This window comes from Carettochelys insculpta, chromosome 33 (genome assembly GCF_033958435.1).
Source record: "Carettochelys insculpta isolate YL-2023 chromosome 33, ASM3395843v1, whole genome shotgun sequence".
NCBI lineage: Eukaryota > Metazoa > Chordata > Testudines > Carettochelyidae > Carettochelys > Carettochelys insculpta.
The window spans coordinates 15,001-37,860 of record NC_134169.1 but is presented as its reverse complement, the minus strand read 5'-3'; the positions used below and the strand labels follow the sequence as shown (position 1 = coordinate 37,860).

The following is a 22,860-nucleotide window of genomic DNA, read 5'->3' as shown; positions in this document are numbered from 1 at the left end:
CGTACCTGTGCACGCTGATGGACAGAGACACCGCATTTGGGAGGGACACCCCAATGAACACAGCCAGGCCCTTGTGCCCCTCACACAGAAAGCTGGGGCTCAAGGACACAGGCTTACTGGTGAGAAGCCGCTATAAGTAGCGATAACCCCCACTTAGCATAACACACCTGCAGTCAGACAGACAGTATTTGCCTTAGCAGTGTGGGCCACACACAGCTCTGCCCTGAAAATCGTGCAGGGGCTGGGGCTGATCACCTCAGTTTGACTCTTTCAATTCACCACAGTGCCTGACTCTTCCTGTTCTTGATGGATTATAGAGAGACAGAGTGAAAGCCGTGTTAGTCGGTATTCTATCAAAACAAAAAAAGCAGCCAAGTAGCACTTTAAAGACTAATAAAATAATTTATTAGGTGATGAGCTTCCACGGGACAGAGCCTCTTCTTCAGATCATAGCCATAACAGAACAGCATTTTTGTTTTGATGGGTTATAATTACTCTGGTTATTTCTATGCCATATTTAAGTTATTTTATAGTTTAATATTTATTTTTATTACAATAAATGTTATTGACTCATGTATTGCTATAAACAAATTATTATGATTGTTGTTTATAATTATTCATGTTATTTATAGTCCAGGGGGACTGGGATCTCATTAATTGAAATGACAAGGATACAAAGCTAACATTAGTAACACTGAACGTTTCAGAAAACATGAAAGGGTTCATAGAGTTCCATAGAAGTCCTGTGGCACCTTATAGACTAACAGATATTTTGCAGCATAAGCTTTTGGGGGCAAAGACCCACTGCGTCTCATGAAGTGGGTCTTTGCCCACAAAAGCTTTGCTCCAAAATATCTGTTAGTCCCTAAGGTGCCACAGGACGACTTCTTGTTCTCGAAGATACAGACTAGCACGGCTCCTCTCTGATAGATTTCCATAGACTATCCCCAACAGATGTGTGTCTAACCCGTCATGGAGATTCCATAATCATGCTCTAAGCAACTTATTCCAGTGGTTAACCACCTTGAGAGTTAGGAAGTTTTTCCTAATGCCCAACCTAAATCTCCCTTGTTGCATTTTAAGCCGATTGCTCCTTGTCCTGGCCTCAAAGGGTGAGGAGCATAATGTATCTCCCTCCTCCTTGTAACAACCTTTTAGGTACTTGATAGCTATTCTGTTCCCTTTTTCAAACGAAGCAAGACCAATTCTTTCAGTCTTCCCTCATAGCTCATCAAAACAAAAAGCAGTCCAGTAGCATTTTAAAGACCACCCCACCATCAACTTATGCCTCGATTACAACACGCAAGAGATACATTTCCTGGACACTACAGTACTAATCAAGGATGGCCTGATCAGTACCACACTGTACCAAAAACCCACTGATCGCTATACTTACCTACACCCTTCTAGCTTCCATCCTGCACACATAACTAGATCCATTGTTTACAGTCAAGCTCTTAGACACAATCACATTTGCTCTGATCCAACTGACAGAGACCAAAAACTACAAAATCTTTACCAAATATTCATAAGCCTGAATTACCCACCAGGAGAAGTAAAAAAACAAATCGACAGGGCCAGACGAATACCCAGAGACCAGCTACTCCAAGATCGGCCCAAAATAGCCAAGAACAGAACACCACTGGTCATCACCTACAGCCCCCAACTCAGACCACTGCAACAAATTATTAAAGACCTACAACCTATCCTTAATCAGGATGCCACACTCCAGAAGGCCCTGGATGACATGCCTGTTCTCTCCTACAGACAACCTCCCAACCTTATGAGGATCCTCACTAACAGCCACCGTCTGCACCCCAGGAATACCAGTCCTGGAACCTTTCCTTGCAACAAAGCCTGCTGCCAGCTTTGTCCACATATCTTCTCTGGAATTACCATCACTGGACCTAACCAGGTTACTCTCAGAATCACAGGCACTTTCTCATGCTCCTCCACTAACATCATATATGCCATCATGTGCCAACAATGCCCAGATGCTTTGTATATTGGACAGACTTCTAACTCCCTTAGACAAAGGGTTAATGGGCACAAAACAGACATCAAAACACTCCAGATCCACAAACCAGTTAGTCAACATTTTAATGGAATGGGGCATTCTATTGATGACCTAAAGGTATGTGTGTTACTGAAAAAGAACTTTCGCACCATTCTTCAAAGAGAAACAGCTGAGCTGGCTTTTATATTCAAATTTGGCACATTAACACATGGTTTAAACCGGGACGGGAACTTTCCGAGTCACTATAGGGGCTTGTCTGCATACTTGGCTTAATCTAATTCTTGACCTCCCCCAACACCCCTGCACTCTCTGATTTGCTCACCTTGATTATTTTTTTCTGATTTGTTCTCCTTGCTTACTGTTTTTGGTTCTCTGTGCCTTAAATATTGAGTCTGTTCTGGTCTGGCTATGGTCCAAAGAAGTGTGTCTGTCCCATGAAAGCTCACCTAATAAACTATTTTGCTAGTCTTTAATGTGCTACTTGACTGCTTTTTTGTTTTGATAGTGTATAGACTAGCACGGCTTCCTCTCTGTTACTACTCATAACTCATGTTCACTAGACCTTTAATCATTTTTGACGTCACTGAACTTCATTCTATTTTCTTGACACCATTTCTCAGTTTGTCCAGACCATTTTGAATAGCAGCCCCGTCCTTCAAAGAACTTGCAACACCTCCCAGGTTGGTTTTATCCACTAACTTTATTCTGACTGAGGTAGACAAAGAAACAAACTCTTCGAGGAGCAGACTGAGCCTGTGTAACAAAAATAATCTATCATGAAAGGATAAATTAAAAACATACAGATTGCGCTACAGTACTGGTATGAGGGGGAACAGAAAATACTATTTCTTTTATTGTGTTTAGTGTAAATACTGGGAATAAAGATGACATTTAAGACATTTCAACTGGTATTCTGTTACCTTACAATGGGACTCATTAAGATCAATTTTTAATCATGATTAATTTAAGTACACAAGTTCACTGGGATTAATCAAGAGCACTATCACCTTCTTTCAATTTTTTAACACAAGTTTATATGTCAAGTTCTAGGCTATCTAACATGGAATGGTTTAATATGCCATTTACACACTTGTCCAATGTGTCTCTAAAGGCTGAATCTGGCTCAGTTAGCCTGGCGGTTTCATAATCCTTTTTGACCACATCACAAAAGTTGAGACCCTGTGTGAATTCTCCCTTGTTTCATGACATGATCTCTGTGCACTTTAGCCATAAACAACAAGAGTCCTGTGGCACCTTATAGACTAACAGATAATGTGGATAGTAACAGAGAGGTAGCCGTGTTGGTCTGCATTCTGTCAGAAGAAAAAAAAAAAGCAGTGATGTAGCACTTTAAAGACTAATAAAATAATTTATTAGGTGATGAGCTTTTGTGGGACAGGCCTACTTCCTAATCACCTAATAAATTATTTTGTTAGTCTTAAAAGCTACATGATTGCTTTTTTTGTTTTTAGATTTTTGGAGCATAAGCTTTCATGGGCAAAGACACACTTCGCCAGATGCATGAGTTATGCGTCTGATGAAGCGGGTCTTTGCCCACGAAAACTTATGCTCCAAAATACCTGTAAGTCTATAAGGTACCACAGAACTCTTGTTTTTGAAGATGGAGTAACTCAGCTACCCCTCAGATACTATGGCTCATGTACTTCCAGGGTCTCTGAAAAGGGTGAGTTTCTGATGTAAAACAAGGGATATGTTTTTTGAAACTCTTCCCAGTCTAAGCACTCGTGGGATCTCATGTGTGACCATACTGAGCTTGAGAAGGCATGTCCTCCATATGAACTTCTGGCAAAGTTCAGTTGCTAATGGGGTCTGACTCCCCTGCAGACTGCTTGATGTTTAAGAACCTCTGAACTCCATACGACACTTTTTCTACACTCTAAGCACAAACGGGGTCTCTCTTCTGTGGACTGCCTGGTGTCTACCAAGGACAGCCCTCCATTTGAAACTTTTACCATACCCTAAGCATTTATGTGTGCCTCTTTTCTGTGGATTACCTGATGTTGAACAAGTTTAGATCTCCATATAAAACTTTTCCCACAGTCTAAGCACTGATGGGGTCTCTCTCCAGTGTGGATTTTCTTATGTGAAAAAAGAGTTGACTTTGATTTGAAACTTTTCCCACAGCCTAAGCACTGATGAGGCCTCTCTCTTGAATGGCTTTCCTGATGTGAAATAAGGACTGACCTTGATAGGAAACTTTTCCCACAGTCTGAACACTTATGAGGTCTCTGTCCTGTGTGGATGGCCCGATGTGAATAAAGGACTGACCTCTGTACAAAACTTTTTCCACAGAATAAGCACTTATGAGGTCTCTCTCCTGTGTGGATTGCCTCATGTATTTTAAGCTCCGACCTCTGCTTGAATCTTTTCCCACAGGCTGAACACTGATGGGGTCTCTCTCCTGTGTGCATTCTTTGATGTGAAGTAAAGGCTGATCTCCATCTAAAACTTTTCCCACACTCTAAGCACTTATGGGGTCTCTCTTCTGTGTGGATTTTCTGATGTAAAATAAAGGCTGACTTCCATAGGAAACTTTTCCCACAATCTGAGCACTGATGGGGTTTCTCTCCTGTGTGGATTTTTTGATGTGAAAAAAGGGCTGACCTCCGTATGAAACTTTTTTCACAGATTAAACACTTATGGGGTCTCTCTCCTGTGTGGGTTGCCTCATGTTTTTTAAGATCTGACCTATATATGAAACCTTTCCCACAGTCTGAGCAGTGATGGGGTCTCTCTCCTGTGTGGACTGCCTGATGCAAAACAAGGTGTGCCCTCTGTAGGAAACTTTTCCCACAGTCTAAGCACTTATGTGGGTTCTCACCTGTGTGGACTTTCTGATGCAACACAAAGGCTGACCTCCGTGAGTAACTTTTCCCACAGTCTGAGCAGTGATGGCGTTTTTCTCCTGTGTGGACTGCCTGATGCCAAACAAGGTGTGCCCTCTGTAGGAAACTTTTCCCACAGTCTAAGCACTTATGGGGTTTTTCTCCTGTGTGGATTGCCTGATGTAAAACAAGGCCTGCCTTCTGTACAAAACTTTTCCCACAGTCTAAGCACTTGTGGGGTTGCTCTCCTGTGTGGACTGCCTGATGTGAGATAAGGTGTGACCTCCGTAAGTAACTTTTACCACACTCTAAGCACTTATGGGGCTGCTCTCCTGTGTGCACTCTCTGATGTGAGATGAGCTGTGACCTCCATATATAACTTTTCCCACAGTCTAAGCACTTGTGGGGTTTTTCTCCTGTGTGGACTGCCTGATGTGAAACCAGGCTTGTCCTCTGCATGAAACTTTTCCCACAGTCTGAGCACTTATGGGGTTTTTCTCCTGTGTGGACTACCTGATGTGAAATGAGGCTTGACCTCCATAAATAACTTTTCCCACAGTCTAAGCACGTGTAGGTTTTTTTCCCTGTGTGGATTGCCTGATGTAAAATGAGGCTTGTTCTCTGTAGGAAACTCTTCCCACAGTCAAAGCACTTATGGGGTCTCTCTCCTGTGTGGACTGCCTGATGTGAAATGAGGTGTGACCTCTGTAAGTAACTTTTCCCACAGTCTGAGCACTTATGGGGTTGCTTTCCTGTGTGAACTGTCTGATGTAAAAGGAGGCTTGTCCTGTGTATGAAACTTTTCCCACACTCTGAGCACTTATGGGGACTCTCTCCTGTGTGGCTTCTCTCATGTGCTGACTTCTCACTGAAATAGCTCCCACGTTCAAGGCATTGATTTGACTTCTCTGCCATGTGGCTTCTTCCATGGCTATTAAGATCTAGGTAGCTATTGAGGTTTTCCCCATGGGCTACACCTTGCATGTGTTTCTCTCCAGTACTCGTCTGAATTCTCACAAACTGAGGTCTCAAAACAAATCCTCTCCCATAACTGAGATGTTCATGGTGTTTCTCTTCTTTGGGGTTTGTCTGCTGAGCTATGGGATACTTATCTCCTTCCCCACATGGAACAGATTCATTCATTTGCTCCCTTGGGAGCGTTCCCAGCAGCCTCTCCCACCTGTGCCAATTTCCCCAGGCTTCTCCCTGTTCCAAGCACAGGGAAAAATTCCCTTCCGCTCGTACTGCAAAGGTCCCCTGAGGCTCATATTCCCACCAAACTTTCTGCTGTTGATTCCCCTCCTGCTTCTCGCTTGCTCGCTCATCACCTGGAGGGAGAGAGACTCAGTCCAGACAGGCATCCCTGTGCTGGGGGAAAAGGGAACAGCACCAAGGGAAAATGCAACCCACTGAAGTGTCTCAGACTTAGCAATTGGATTGTCCCTCCACTTCCCACACAAACACTCCCAGGGAAGAAAACTCCTGCAGCTCAGAGGATGGGTGCAAAGCAATGTTCCTTCTCCTCTTTGGCATCCTTGTGCAGAATAATTTTGTGTACACCTGAACATGTGCTAATATGCACCACCAGTAGAAATGAAAAACGCTGGGGGCACTCTGATAGCTGAGTGGCTTTGGAAACTCTCCTGAGTGGCTGCACCAAGTGCACGGCTTGTAAGGAAGAAGAAAACTGGTGCAAGCCCTGAGCAACAGTCGCTGACTATACTGTGCCCTGCAGGACAGGAGGAAGAACTGAGGGCAATTACTATGAATTTTTTGAATCCTCAACTTTCTCCCTGATTCCCCAGATGAATTCTGTATTAGTCCTCACCTGTGCCAGTGTCTCTTGGGGTCCCAGTTTCCTCTCCAGCCAGGAGATCCGGCACCCACGGCTCTTCTCCTCGTTCCAGATGGGCAATCAGCTCCGGTTTGGAAACAGGAAACCCTGTGAGGGGGGCAAAATCAGACCACCTCAGGGGGCAGGGAGATCTGAGGGAGCATCTGTCACAGAGGATATTCCTGTCCCTGTGCTGGGCTGGGGAATGCAGGACCCAAGAGGACAGGAGCTGCCTCGGGAGAGACAGACATCTGGGGACAGAAGGGGAATTGTGAGACCCACATGAGCATTCTGTCTCACTTACACAGCTTGGCAGTTAAACCCTTCCCTATTTCTAAACCTGTGGTGCCCAGAGCCCTCCCCACACCTGGAGTGAGTCCCAAGGAGGGAGAGGGACAGGGATTGTGTGTGTGAATGAGACACACCACAGACAGGACAATACATGGCTTCTCCGCCTTGAAATCTAGCGGGTTTGGGGAGTGCCTTTCCGTTTTGACTCCCTGATCTCATGGGAGAGAGACTGGAGAGGCAAGTCTGTCGTGCAGGGCAGCTGTACTCGGTGGAACCCATTACTGCCCAGTCTGTCAGACCAAGAAAACCTGAGAAATGTTAGATGCAGTCCACATGGTTTCCAGTCACTGGGGGGCCAGGACTCACCCAGCGACGTCACTGTCTCATAGTTCTCCTGCATGATGTCCCTGTAGAGGGCTCTCTGAGCAGGGTCCAGCAGGGCCCCCTGTCCCTGGGTGAAATACACAGCCACCTCCTCGAAGGTCACCGGCACCTGAGACAACAAGAGTTCCCTACCAGTAGTCATGGGAAAAAGCCCTGGGAGGGCTGGAGAAGCAGAATCCCTTCCCCAACGCATTCAGAGAAGCCAGGAGGCTTCAGCGGGTAGGCAGATTATACATAAGAGAGAGAGATCGCGCCTTGTCCCCCTTTCCCTCCCAGTAGAGGGAGAAGGGCAGGGTTTGCTCTCTGCCACACCCCGACCAGGCAGAGGTTGGAAAAGGAAGCAGTGCTCTGAGCCTCAGACACAGCCAGGAATCCCAACACTTCCCTTTGTATCACAGTACCCGCTGGCTGGTGGGCTCAGGTTACCGCCCTGGAAGAATGGGCCCTTTTCCCAGCCCTGCCCAGGGGGCTGGGTCCTGTTTTGAGAGAGAGAGAGAGAGAGAGAGAGAGAGTGTGTGTGTGTGTAAGTGTAAGAACAGTCACATCCTGCCACTGGGGCTGTGCAGAAAATCAGCAGGTTTCTCACACCCTGTCTCCTCCCTGCCTCTCCCTCCCCCACCCAGCAGCTCCCTGACCATCCCCTACCTGAGCTGGCTCCATCACAGCCATTTCCCTGCTCGGTCTGCTGGACGACAGAAGACTCTGGAGCAAAGTCTAGACGTGTTTCCTCATCCTGTCAGGGTGAGAGGGGCAATAGGGGCTTGAGTCCCTGTCACACCCTGACCCCTCCAGTCCTCCTCCTGCAGACAGACGCTATGATCCTGTGACTCTTCCCTGCTGGGAGGAGACACAGTGAGAGCCCATCTATATTTACCGGAAAATTGACTTGATCGTGGTCAATCTTCCACCCCTGGATGTAGTGGCCAGTGGGAAAGTGCTAAATTGAATTGTCAGGGATCAAGCTTCAGCCCTGATACTCCTCACTGCTGCAAGGCGTAAGAGAGATCAAGGGAAGGAGTTTCTCCTATCAACCTCCCATGTGGGAATGGCCAGAAAAACTGATCTGTGATGCACTGACTAAAGCTACGCAACTGTCATAGCTGGAATTGCCTATCTTAAATCAACTTTTCAACATAGCGTTGATCTGGCCTCAGTTTACCACCTCCCAAGCCAGGCCCCTCCCATCACAAGTGAACCCCTCCAGGTCCCGCTGAGACCTCCTGGAACAGCATCTCTGAGCCAAACACTGGCAAAAGAGCAGAACCAAAGCAGCCACATTGGGCTTGTCTACACTAGCCACCTTCTTCGAAGCTGAGGACTGTAGGTGATGGCTAGTGGTGTTCTGTTGGTTTCTCTCTTGGGCTTGTCCTGTAGCAGGAGGCTTCGTGGCACACGTCTGGCTCTGTTGATTTGTTTTCTCACTTCCTCAGGTGGGTATTGCAGTCTCAAGAATGCTTGGTTATAACCGCATTTGCTCCAACCCCTCCGACAGAGACAAACACCTACAGGATCTGCACCAAGCATTCTTGAGACTGCAATACCCACCTGAGGAAGTGAGAAAACAAATCAACAGAGCCAGACGTGTGCCACGAAGCCTCCTGCTACAGGACAAGCCCAAGAGAGAAACCAACAGAACACCACTAGCCATCACCTACAGTCCTCAGCTAAAACCTCTACAGCGCATCATCAGGGATCTACAACCCATCCTGGACAACGATCCCACACTTTCACAGGCCTTGGGAGGCAGACCTATCATTGCTCACAGACAACCTGCCAACCTAAAACAAATCCTAACAAGCAACTATACACCGCACCACAGTCACTCCATCTCAAGGACCCATCCATGCAACAAACCTCGTTGCCAGCTCTGCCCACATATACACACCAGCAACATCATTACAGGACCTAACCGGATCAGCCACACCATTGTGGGTTCATTCAGCTGCACATCTACCAATGTAATTTATGCCATCATGTGCCAGCAACGCCCCTCTGCCATTATACATCGGACAAACTGGACAGTCTCTACGTAAAAGAATAAATGCACACAAATCAGACATCAGAAATGGCAATATACAAAAACCCATAGGAGAGCACTTCAATCTCCCAGGACACAGTAGCAAATTTAAAAGTAGCTATCCTGCAGTAAAGAAATTTCAAGACCAGACTCCAAAGAGAAATTGCTGAGCTACAATCCATCTGCAAATTCAATACCCTCAGCTCAGGATTAAACAAAGACTGTGAATAGCTGGCTAAGTACAAAAGCAGCTTCCCCTCTGTTGGAGTTCACACCTCCAGATCTACTGATGACAATACAACTCAGCCTTCCTGACTGAGCTAACCTCATTATCCCCAGCCTTGCTCTGGCCTGTTTATACCTGGCCTTGCAGATTTCCAGGACCAGCATCTGAAGAAGTGAGTTAACTCATGAAAGCTCATGCTCTAAACTTTTCTGTTAGTCTATAAGGTGCCACAGGACCCTTCGTTGCTGCTACAGATCCAGACTAACACGGCTACCCCTCTGATACTCTGGAGGATGGGGGCACATGGCCACTGTGGTGGCCCTGAGAGGCAGGTCTGACTCTGGAGTGATGCCCGTGCTTCCCCCAAAGGATCCATAGTCGCTACCTAGTAAGCACTACCCAAAGCCCCTCTGTGCTCCTGGGCCCCTCCTCCCCTGTCCCCAGTTGTTCCGGTCAGTGCGACCCTGCCCCCTCCCACACCTCTTCCCCCAGGCCCAGGGCAATGGCACGTGTGCCCTAGGGGGAGAGCCTAGGGTCAGGGCGGGCCAGCAGCCGCCGCTCCCAGCTGTGCAACCAGGGGCCCGCTGCACAAAGCAACACGTGTATGTCAGGCGCGGGGGGGGACAAGGGGGACTAGGCCCTGGCTGCCCCATGGGCTGCCCGCCTTCCCCACACTCCCTGAGACCAGGATCACAGCAGCGCAGCCAAGAACAGGCCGCAGTTCTCCTCCCCGGACCCAGCGCTGCCCGCTTGGCTCCCCCCGCCTACCCAGGCCGGACTCACCCTGGCCCCGCGCCCGGCCCAGGGACAGCCCCCCCTTCCCCCTTACTGCCCACCTCGGCCTCACCGCTGGCCCCGGGGGACATTACCCGGACCGGGGACAGCCCCCCGCCCCAGCACCGACCCAGACCCCCCAGACTCACTGCCCGGGCCGGACTCACCGCTGGCCCCAGGGGACATTACCCGGACCGGGGACAGCCCCCACCCTTCCCCCTTACTGCCCGGCCAGGACTCACCACTGGCCCCGGGCGACATTACCCGGCCCGAGACCCCCCCTAGGACCCGACCCAGACCCACCGCAGACTCACTGCCGGGGCCGGACTCACCGCTGACCCCACCGGACATTTCCCCGCACGCTGCAGGCGCCCCACACACGCGGGGACACAGCTGATGGGGGCGGGGCCGGGCGCCCAGCCAATAGGCGGGGCGTGGATGCCCGCCGCGAGCTGATTGGCTGCAGCCGCCAACGGCCCCCCCCAGGACTGGGGCTGCCGCGCATGCCCAGTAGCGGGCGGCTCGCTCCGGGCGGGGGGCTGCGGGGGCGGGGCGGGGCGGGGCGGGGCTAGCCCCTCCCCCAGCTGGGCTCGCGCCGGTCGCAGTCTCACAGGCCGGACAGGTAAGGACGCATCGGGCTGGGCCGGGGCTGCTCTCCGGTGGCGGAGGGGTTAACCCGCGCTCCCCCCTGCGCCGAGCCGGGCCGGGCCGGGCCGTGCTGTGGGGAGCGGGGTCTGACCAACCCCCTGCGAGCCAGCCCCCGCCCCTGGCTGCCCGGCCCACCGCGGGGGGGGCGAGGGGAGGAGTGTCCGCGGGGCGGGCGGGGAGATCCGGGCGGGGCCCGGCAGCGTGGGGGGAAATGACGCGGCGGGAGGGGGAGCTGGATGCGGTGGAGGCACAGGTGAGGGGATCCGGCAGTTCTACGCCTGCCCCCGTGCTGACGTCAGGGGCTGCGCGAGGCACGTGACCCCGCCCGGCGCTGCGCTGCGCCTGCGCGTGGGGACCACCGTCAAGGACAGCGACAGCGACAGCGACAGCAACCACCGCCCCGCCCCGCCCCCCTCCGCGCTCAGGTTCGGGACTGCGGCGGGGGCGGGGGTGGCTGCAGCGGCCCCAGCCCCGCGCGGGAGCTTCCGCCAGTGGCTCCCGGGGCTGCGGCCGCGCCCCGCCCCTTCAACCCCCGCCCCTCCCTCATCCCGGTGCTCCGGCCGGGCCCCGCCCCTTCAACCCCCGCCCCTCCCCCATCCCGGGGCTCCGGCCGGGCCCTGCCCTTACCCAGTCTCTAAGGTGAACATAAGAGCGGCCATACTGGGTCAGAGCAAAGGTCCATCCAGCCCAGTATCCTGTCTGCCGACAGTAGCCAGTGCCGGGTGCCCCAGAGGAGGTGAACCGAAGACAGCGGTCAAGCGATTTGTCTCCTGCCATCCGTCTCCCGCCTTCGACAAAAGGCCAGGGGCACCATCCCTTACCCCTGGCTGACAGCCATCTATGGACCTCACCGCCAAATATTCATCAAGCTCTTTTTCAAACGCTGTTCGAGTCCTGGCCCTCACAGCCTCCTCCGGCGAGGAGTTCCACAGGTTGACTGTGCGCCGTGTGAAGAAAAACTTTCTTCTATTAGTTTTGAACCTGCTACCCATTAATTTCATTTAGTGTCCCCTAGTTCTTATATTATGGGAACAAGTAAATAACTTTTTTGTATTCACTTTCTCCCCACCATTCATGATGTTATATACCTCTATCATATTGCCCCTCAGTCTCCTCTTTTCTTGACTGAAAAGTCCCAGTCTCTCTAGCCTCTCCTCATATGGGACCCTTTCCAAACCCTTAATCATTTTAGTTGCCCTTTTCTGAGCCTTTTCTAATGCCAATATATCTTTTTTGAGGTGAGGAGACCACATCTGCAGGCAGTACTCAAGATGTGGGCGTACCATAGTTTTATATAGGGGGAGTAAGATATTCTTTGTCTTATTTTCTATCCCTTTTTTAATTATTCCTAACATCCTATTTGATTTCCTGACTGCTGCTGCACACTGCGTGGATGTTTTCAGAGAACTATCCACTATAATTCCAAGATCCCTTTCCTGATCTGTTGTAGCTAAATTTGCCCTCATCACGTTGTGTGTGTAATTGGGGTTATTTTTCCCATTGTGCATTACCTTACACTTCCCCACATTAAATTTCATTTGCCATTCTGCTACCCAATCACTCAGTTTGCCGAGATCTTTTTGAAGTTCTTCACAGTCTGCTTTGGTTTTGACTATCCTGAACAGTTTGGTGTCATCTGCAAACTTTGCCACCTCACTGCTTACCTCTTTCTCTAGATCATTGATGAATAAGTTGAACAAGATTGGTTCCAGGACTGACCCTTGGGGAAAGCCACTAGTTACCCGCTTCCATTGTGAAAATTTACTATTTATTCCTACCCTTTGTTTCCTGTCTTTTAACCAGTTCCCAATCCATGAAAGGATCTTTCCTCCTAGCCCATGACCACCTAATTTACATAAGAGCCTTTGGTGAGGGACCGTGTCAAAGGCTTTCTGGAAATCTAAGTATACTATATCTACTAGTATCCCCCCTGTCCGCATGCTTGTTAACCCCTTCAAAGAACTCTAATAGATTAGTAAGACACGACTTCCCTTTACAGAAACCACGTTGACTTTTGCTCAACAAATCATATTCTTCTACGTGTCTGACAATTTTATTGTTTACTATTGTTTCTACTGATTTGTCCAGTACTGACGTTAGACTTACCGGTCTATAATTGCTAGGGTCTCCTTTAGAGCCCTTTTTAAATCTTGGTGTTATATTAGCTATCTTTCAATCATTGGGTACCGAAGGTGCCACAGGACTTCTTGTTTTTGAAAATACAGACTAACACGGCTACCTGTGTGATACTAGTAAATGTGACTAACATAGGGGCTGTGTCTACACTTTCCCAAAAGTTTGAATTGGCCATTTTGAAGTTTACTAATGAAGCACTGAAATACATATTCAGCGCCTCATTAGAATGCCAGGGTGCGCAACACTTCAAAATTGCCGCAGCTTGCTGCCATGCAGCTCACCCAGATGGGGCTCCTTTTTGAAAGAACCCCAGCAACTTCAAAATCCCCTTATTCCTGTCGCCGGCGTTCTAATGAGGCACTGAATATGTATTTCAGGCAACCGGCATTCTAATGAGGTGCTGAATATGTATTTCAGCACTTCATTAGTAAACTTTGAAATGGCCATTTGCATGGCCATTTCTAAGTTTTGGGATAGTGTAGACATAGCCAGGATGGATTAACAATTTTCTTATTATAGTCATATTCATGCCTAAGTTTACAGGTGTCACATTGTGATACAATTGTGGTTTAGACCTCATATAGTCGATAGTCCATACAGGTATAAAATATTCAAAATCACAACTCTTAATCTTTGTAATGTTGCAAAAACATCTATTAACTGAGTGAATCATAAAATACAATTCCTTATCTACTACTGCAGTTGGACAATGACTTCTTACACAAACACATCCCCTTCCTGCTTATACAACAGCTGACTTTTGTTCAGTGAATATATCAAACACACATCTTTGGATTCCTTTGTTCTTTACATAGAAACATGTGTCCCTTTCTTGTAAATTTCATCCTCATACACATACCCCAGACTTTCATGGGCCACACCTTGAAACATGTCAATGGTTTTCCATTGTTGGATTTCTTTATATGCCCAGGAATGATGATCTGTGGAAGACATAGGGTTCCCCATAGGTACCACTGGATAGATGTCAAGCATTAGGCTGGGATGTACAGTTACCACATATGCTTGGAAAACCATTTGATCTTTATTTAGGGTAAAATTTACCATTTTCCACCATGCCATTAGTTGTCTTTCCAGACATCAGGAACAGTAATGTACAGAAGTCTGTAGGGGGGCGCGGGGGGAACACTTCAATCTCCCTGGACACTCAGTAGTAGATTTAAGGGTGGCAGTCCTGAAACAAAGAAATTTCAGAAATCAAATGGGAAGAAAAATCTCTGAGCTGCAATTTATTTGCAAATTTGATTCCATTAACCAAGGATTAAACAGAGACTGGGAGTGGCTCGCAGCTTACAAAGGCAGCTTCTCTGCCCTGGGTGTTAAGATCTCCCCATTAGACTCTGACAATGGCGCATATCCCCTTGTCTGATCTGACTTGTTTTTCCTCTTTTGATACCTACTGTTGATAATGGGCCATTTCCACCTTGCTGAATAGAGCTTGTCAGCTCTGGCCCTCCCTCTTACTGGGACCCCACTCTTTAAATACTCCTCTGAAACCACCCCACCACTCATGCATCTGGTGAAGCGGGTCTTTGCCCAGGAAAGCTTATGCTCCAAAATATCTGTTAGTCTGTAAGGTGTCACAAGACTACTACTTGTTCTCGAAGCTACAGACTAGCATGTCTACCTCTCTGATAATTTTCCGACAGCAGTTTTCCAATGAATTCCACCCGTTGTGCATCTGGGGTACGTCTGTCTTTTCCCAAAATGACCCCTAAATACTTCACCTCCTGCTGTACCAACTGTGCCTTGGCTCTGCTAACCTTGAATCCAGTGTCTTCGTTGATCTGTAACACACTCTCAGTTATTCTACCAACTTCCTCCTCATTGTCCCCATGCACCAGTAGCACCAGTATGGCTACGTCTACACGTGCAGCCAACATCGAAATAGTCTATTTCGATGAATAACGTCTACACGTCCTCCAGGGCCAGCAACGTCGATGTTCAGCTTCGACGTTGCTCAGCCCAACATTGAAATAGGCGCAGCGAGGGAACGTCTACACGTCAAAGTAGCACACATCGAAATAGGGATGCCAGGCACAGCTGCAGACAGGGTCACAGGGCGGACTCAACAGCAAGCCGCTCCCTTAAAGGGCCCCTCCCAGACACAGTTGCACTAAACAACACAAGATCCACAGAGCTGACAACTGGTTGCAGACCCTGTGCCTGCAGCATAGATCCCCAGCTGCCGCAGAAGCAGCCAGAAGCCCTGGGCTAAGGGCTGCTGCCCACGGTGACCATAGAGCCCCGCAGGGGCTGGAGAGAGAGCATCTCTCAACCCCCCAGCTGATGGCCGCCATGGAGGACCCTGCAATTTCGACGTTGCGGGACGCGGATCGTCTACATGGTCCCTACTTCGACGTTGAACGTCGAATTAGGGCGCTATTCCGATGCCCTCATGAGGTTAGCGACTTCGACGTCTCGCCGCCTAACGTCGAAGTTGGTGCCGCTACTTCGAAGTAGCGTGCACGTGTAGACGCAGCTTATGTCATCAACATAGGCAATGCTCTCCTTTCGGCTCCAGGTGTCAATTTTTCCCACATCTTAACATGAGAGTGACAAATTGCAGGGACATTATGAAAACTCTGCAGGACTCTTGTGAAACAGAACTGCTGTCCCCTATAAGTGAACCCATACTTGTACCAAGACGCAGGATGCAAGGAAGCGGCAAAGAAGGCATTTGCTAAATCCATGACTGAGAACCACTGTGCTCCTGCTGCTACTGCAGCTGCTACTTCTTGGTACTTAGCCACTAGTGGAGCAGTGGCGGGGGTTACTGCATTTAGTGCTCTAAAATCCACTGTCATTCTCCAGGTTTTCCCATCCCCCCTTAAGTACAGGCCAAACTGGGGCATTGTTTGTGCTGGCCATTTGTACAATAACACCCTGTTCTAACAAACTTTCAGTGGTGGATTTTAGTTCTTCCTCTGCCTCCTGGGGATACTTGTATTGATGCTGTGGAGGAGGGTTGGGTCCTCGAATTAAAACCTGAGCATTGATTTTTTTCACATTCCAATGTATTCCTAGCCCATACACCAGGAAACTTGTCCACCGCTGGGTCCCTTTCCTCTCTTTGCCTCCTGCTGGGGCCTTTATAGCCGTACATCAATGTAGAGCATTAATGCAGGGGCTGTATGTTTCTGCTGGCTCTTCACTATTTCCCCACAGGAGCCCATTGGCTAAATCCACTATCAGTCTCCCCTGACTAAGGTGAGACATTCCCAGGATTCCACCCTCCTTGTTGTCACTAACAGTTGGATTCTGTTTCTAAAACTCTCCCAGATCCAGACAGACATCATCTTTCTCTAAATATTGAGTCTGCTATGGTCTGAAGAAGTGGGTCTATCCCACAAGAGCTCACCACCTAATAGATTATTTTGTTAGTCTTTAAAGTGCTACTGGACCGCTTTTTTCCAAACACAGTATTGATCCATGACTCCTGATTTCCTCCATGGGTCAGGATTTGTGTTGTGGCATGTGCTTTAGTTGTCACCCCAGTATATGATACTAGCTGTGCTGAATTTTCTGTCTGTACAGCATTCCTGGGAGAGCCATTGCTCTCCCAGCACACAAATTGATGCTCCAGTGTCAATTAGCATAGTGGGGCATGTTTGTTTCCCCCCCCGTCCCCATTATTTCCTCTACAGTGGGATGCCCCCATTTGTCATACTGCAGTTTAGCCACAACCTTAGGGGGAGTACGGGGAGGCGGGCACCCCTGTTGGAGTGGCACTGATGGCTCGGGGTCTATTATGGGATTTACAGGAGCGCCATCAGTCAATTCCTCTTGCCTCTCTAACTGGGCAGCCCTCTGCTGTAACTCACTGGTGGGCTTCCTATCCCATCTCTCTTTTGGCTCTCCAGCTATCATGAGTTTCCTCCAGACCTCTGCTCTCAAAGCATCTCTTGCACCCTCAGTGCAATGGCCTCTGTTCTGCATCTGACACCCATTCCTTCCTCTCGCTCCTCTGTTGCTTTCTGCACTGCTCCGTCCACTCCCTCTACCTTGCCCCTGTGCACTGGACCCCTTTTCTTCTTGTTTCCCTTGAAGATCTGGGGGCCCATTGTTGGCAAAAGTTACTGCCTGTACAGGCTCCATTCTCCTGTCCTTATTTCCTTTTTCTGCCTGTCCCTGTGTGTCCCCCCAAACTACTGCTGCTTGGAAAATATCCTGCTTCAACTCTGGGTATCCCCTCCCTGGGTCAATGGGTCCTCAGATCACTTTCATCTTTGAATTCAAGCCATCCAGCAAGGCAGTCTTAAAGGCCAATGTATTGAAATCAGAGGCAGTTCCCGGTACCACTGGCACAACCCCAGCAGCCATGGCCAATATTTCCTTCTTAATATCATACAGCCCTGGGGAGTCACCAGGGCCCTGTTCTGTTACATGGAACAATTTCCCCAGTTGTCTGGCTGACATCAGAACCTTCCTTACTTCCTTCACCCAGTTGCAGCCTGTAGCAGCAACACCATTACCCCCTAAGTGCCCCTCAGTGCTGCATGTTACTGCCCAGTCAGAAGCACTGGTACAGGCCTGGGCCAAAAGCTCATAATCTGCTGGCCTCCACCCAGTCTGGGACAACACCTTCACCTTCCAATCCAGACACGTGTCCTTTTCCAGGGGTCCCAGCAGCTGAGCAGATGCTTGTACCTGACCTGGGGTGAAATCAGAAACCTCCGTAAGGGTTTGCCTGAATTGCCTTTGTTGTTGTGTATCATTTGGGTCAGGTTCTGCTCTAGGTACCAGCCTGGTGAGAACTGGAGCCACAGGATTGAGCTGTTGTGCCTTTACTTTCAAACCCTGCAATTCCCTTTGTACAGGGGCATAGGGCCTCTCAGGAAAAGCATCGGGGGATATGGGCACCCAGGATCTCTCTGTTCAGGATCCATCCAGTTATTTTTATTCCCGGTTTCCTCACAGGTCTCTGTGTCCCCAGGGTCCACTCACACCTCCCTTCACTGTTGCTATTATGCCCCTCTGGCTTTCCAACATGTCTTCCAGCTTCTCTATTCGCTATCTGCAAACTGAATGGTCATTGCCTGTCTGGGCCCTGTCCCTCTTTTCCTGTAACACTGCTCTCACAGCTGCCTGTGTTATCCTGCAATTTCATTTGCAATATAGATAGCTTCCTATTCAGGCTTCCCACTATGAGCTTCAGTTGTTTGCACTCTCCTGTCTTTGCTTGTAGAGCTGTTGCATTCTGTAATGCTGAAGCTGCACTGTGACACTCCGATGTCTTATACTGAGCCAGATTGTCCTTCAATACAGCCAACTCGAATTTATAATCCTCCACTTTCCTTTCCTGGTGTGCTACCAGGCTGGAGAGGTTAGTGACAGTTTTCCACAATGCCCAGGCTGCTGCTGCTTTGACAGCCTTTTTCTTTGGTTTTCGTTTCATACCATTACAGAATGCTTCAAATCCTTTACAAGCAGAATTAAGTGCATCCCTCCCCTGGAAAGAATCTTGTCCCCATGGGCATGGGCCCTGTTCTGCTACCCATTTAGCAAGCAGAGGGGGCTCTTCAGCTAACACCCACCCCTCCTGGTCCCTTTGCTTGGTTTCCTTTCTCCTGTTCCTTCAGGGTGAACATTTTACTGTATGTCACGATGCCACTACTATTCTGCTTCTGTTATTGCTGTGTTAGGCTAGATCAATTTGGTCCAAACAACCTTAGGCTGCCCACATTTCTCCACCAAATTTGTCACCCACACAAATTTCTTTATCCCTTCCATACTCAGGGACACACACACCTTTACCCAACCTGTAGGGCTCAAGGTGTGACCCAGTTAATTTAAAGTCCCATCCTTACCCAATTCCTAGGGCTCAGGGCGTAATTCCCTGCAGGTATGCAGGATCTGTGCCACTGAAAAAGCCTTACACAGTGATATTATTATTCTCTATTTATTTACTTTTACCAAGAAGGCAGAATGCATGCTAAGTACACAGTATCATGCTCCCCAGTCCTGAAAAGGCCGGCAGACTTCCCCTGTTGGGACAGACACAGTAACTCCCTGGATACTGGTTGCTGCACCTCAGGGTCTTGGGGTGTCTTGGGGGGTGAGTCCTCCTTCAGGTGTTCCTTCTTCCTTCCTGCTTGATGTTCTGTTCTTTTTTTTTCCCCCTTTTTCCTTCTTGGACCCCAATTTAAGTACTGAAACTTGAGTCCTGCTTAGCTATATCTTGACCAATTATTTTAGTACAATTTTCCTAACCTATGGTAACAGAATTACCTAACCAATCATAACCCACCACCTTAACTGATTTACACCTAATAAAATTCATTATGCAGCAGATGGGAACAATTGCAAACCAGACAGAGATTATACAGAAAACAGTAGAAAAGTGACGACAATCATCAGAGAATGGTGTTTCCACAACCTCAGCTATTGATAAGTCTCACTGCCTGGCAGACAAAATGCTGTTAACTAAGGTTCTTTACCCATCTTGAGATCTGTTTAACAGCGGGTGCATTAGGATGTTGTCATGTTCCTAACAGCCTGATGTGACTAGTGTACTGGAATGTAGGTGGAATGTGAGTATGTGACTTGTAGCTTCACAGTTACTGGCTGCAGACAAGCTATGGGCCTCTCAATATGGCTAGAGAAACCAATATGGGTTTGGGGCAAAGAGCTGCTGTGAGCCAGGAGAGAGGGAGTCACTAAGAGTGGGATGCTGTGGTGGGGCTTTAGGATGCCGGGAAGGGCTGGCAGAAGTGGAACTCCAGGATATGGCCAGGTTGGGGCTGGTTCGGGCAATTGTTCTGTAGTTCTTGCACTCCAATGCACTTCCTTTCTTGTGTATTGTCACCAGCATAGATTTTGTCCATTCCTTAGGTGCCGTCCCTTCTTTCCACGTATATTACGTAGTCGGCGTATTTTGTGAATCATATGTTCTCCGCCGTATTTAATCGTGTCTCCCATGATCTTATCATTTTCTTGGCTCTTGTTTTTTAGTCATTTCACTGCTCTTTCTGCTTCCTCCTTCGATATATCGGTCTCACTCTCGATGCTCAGTGGAGATCTCTCTTTCAGTTCTTCGATCAGTCTCTCTGAGATGCTTGGGTCCAACTGTGCTTTGTACAGATCGGTGCAGTATCTCGTCCATCTCTGTACAATCTTCTCCTTGTTCACGAGCAGCTTTTTTATTCTCCCCTTTGGTCATCATCTGCTTCAGCTGCCACTTCCCATTAATATTCCTAATAATGTTATACACCTCCCTGGCCTAACATGCACTGTAATACCGCTCTATATATCTTCACACTGCTCCGCTCACCATTTCACCTTTGTTAAGTCTTTATAGAATAGCTTGATCTCTTTCCCCCTACTGTCTGACATGGGTGCGTACAACTGAATGACCGAGATGTTGAACCATTTTGCTTCAAATCACGCTGCCATCATTCTCACGTTCATTGGTTTGTGTCCTAACAATGCTTCTCTAGCTCTTTTGCTAAGAAGGAATCGACTCGTACCTCATGCTTCATTTCATTGCCTGACTAAATGACTTTGGAACTGCACATCTCTCTCAATGCCAACCAACACCTCTCCACCAGTCCAAGTATATCGCATTGGCATCTCTCCATCTCCTTTCAAAGCAACTCTAACTTTCCAGTTGCCCACAGTGTTCGGACATTCCAGTTGATAGTATATGTGTTAGTTGTAATTTTTACAGTTTTCTTTTGGTAGCCAACTTGTCGCCCCAACCCCAATCACTTGATTGGTGCCGTGGACCTTGTTTGTCTGGGTGATGTCCGAGCCGGCATCTTTTATCAGTTAGTTGTACTGGCATCAGACTTCATTCGTATTGTTTCACGATCAGCTCATCAACACTCATCTGACCAACGCTTCTCTTTTATCCAGGCTTCGGACTGGCATGGAGCCCGAAGAGGCTTCGTTATGGAGTATGAATAAAGTTTGCGCTACAGGATTTGTATTAGGTGAACTGAAAAATACTGTTTCTTTTGTTTTTTGCAGTGCAGATATTTATAAGCAAATAAGTGAATACTGTACACTTTGTATTCTGGTTTTTTAATTGAAATAAATAAATTTGAAAAAGTAGAAATATCCAAAAATATGTAAATTAATGCTATTCTGTTCCTGATTAACACTGCCATAAATTATGATTATTTTTTTTAATGGCTCAACAGCCCTACTTCCTACTCATCCCGTCTAACTCCTAGCAGTAGTTTGTCCCTGAGTTTCATTCTTCCTCGCTGTTTGGAAGGGAACTAGATGCAAAATTGATGTCCTCCATCTGTTTCCCCTTTAAGGAAGAGTTTGGGACAATTCAGTCCATGTTTTGGTTTTTGTTTGTTTTTCATCTCCAGTTGCTCCTTTGGTCTGAGATTTTTCTTTCTCTGTCCCAGCAGGCTCTGGGATGGTGAGTGAGGTCAGGGAGCAGAATCCTCAGCAGAAAGATGAGGAAGAAGTGGAATCACACTGGGCATTACTGCAAGGATGCAAAGACCACATGTCCAGGAGTTGTGAGAAGGAAGAACCCTGTGAGAGTCAGCACAGGCTGGAGAAACACCAGGAAAACCAGCCAGTGCAGCAAGTTGATCAATCTGTGAATTATGAGGGAGCTCAGAAATGCCATGAGAGAACCACGGCACAGCAGATTATCTGCATGGGAGAGAAAAATAACATATGCACTGAATGTGGGCAGAAGTTCAACCAGCGTTCGAATCTTCTTGTACATCAGAGAATCCACACTGGGGAGAGACCCTACACGTGCCAGGAGTGTGGGAAAACCTTCTCGTATCACTCACAACTCATTCGGCACCAGCGAACCCACACTGGGGAGAGACCCTATCAGTGTGACGAGTGCGGGAAAGCCTTCTTTCAGAGCGCAAACCTGGTCAGCCATCGCAGGGTCCACACTGGGGAGAGACCGTATGCATGCCGGGAGTGCGGGAAAGCCTTCGCTCACCAGGCAACCCTGACTAGACATCAGAGAATCCACACTGGGGAGAGACCCTATGAATGCCGTGAGTGCGGGAAAACCTTCTCTCACAGCTCCGGCCTCATTAAGCACCACAGGGTCCACACTGGGGAAAAGCCCTACGAGTGCTGTGAGTGTGGGAAGCCATTCGCTGATCACTCAGCCCTCATCAGCCACCAGCGAATCCATGCAGGGGAGAAGCCCTACCAGTGCGGGGAGTGCGGGAAATCCTTCCCTCGCAGCTTGTCCCTCATTCAGCACCAGCGAATCCACACAGGGGAGAGGCCCTATGAGTGCTGTGAGTGTGGAAAAACCTTTGCTCAGAGCGCGAACCTCACCACACATCAGAAGGTGCACACAGGAGAGAGACCCCACAAGTGTTGGGAGTGCGGGAAGTCCTTCGCTCATCACTCAACCCTCACCATGCACCGCAGGAGCCACACTGGGGAGAGACCCTACGAGTGCCGGGAGTGCGGGAAAGCCTTTGCTCAGAGCTCCGGACTCATTAAGCACCACAGGATCCATACTGGGGAAAAGCCCTATAACTGCAGCGAGTGTGGGAAACCCTTCACTCATCACTCAGCCCTCGTCAGCCACCAGCGAATCCATGCCAGGTGAAGGGCCAAGATCCCAGTAATACTACACAAGATTCTGACCATAGTCTTTGTTCAGAATCTTTAACATGTTCCCAGACAAAGCAGGCCTGAAGGTCTGAGGTGTAATTGAACAAT

The 22,860-nt window shown here is 48.5% G+C and overlaps 2 protein-coding genes across 2 annotated transcripts in view; one reads left to right on the top strand and one right to left on the bottom strand.

The window, feature by feature from the left end:
- Positions 1–815: 815 nt before the first annotated feature.
- Positions 816–8,056, bottom strand: LOC142005135 (uncharacterized). The gene is made up of 4 exons (XM_074982824.1): positions 8,018–8,056; positions 7,355–7,481; positions 6,692–6,805; positions 816–6,191 (listed from the first exon to the last, which is right to left on the bottom strand). Exons 1-4 carry the CDS (start codon positions 8,039–8,041, stop codon positions 3,997–3,999), a joined length of 2,460 nt encoding a protein of 819 aa, XP_074838925.1. The 5' UTR covers positions 8,042–8,056; the 3' UTR covers positions 816–3,996.
- Positions 8,057–21,048: 12,992 nt separating this feature from the next.
- LOC142005136 (uncharacterized) overlaps positions 21,049–22,860 on the top strand; it is a 2,520-nt gene continuing 708 nt past the window's right edge. The window contains exons 1-2 of the mRNA XM_074982825.1: positions 21,049–21,125; positions 21,555–22,860. The exon at positions 21,555–22,860 is cut by the window's right edge and continues 708 nt beyond it. Of these exons, the coding sequence (XP_074838926.1) occupies positions 21,062–21,125; positions 21,555–22,747 (1,257 nt within the window). The 5' untranslated portion in view covers positions 21,049–21,061 and the 3' untranslated portion in view covers positions 22,748–22,860. The remainder of the gene's footprint in view (positions 21,126–21,554) is intronic.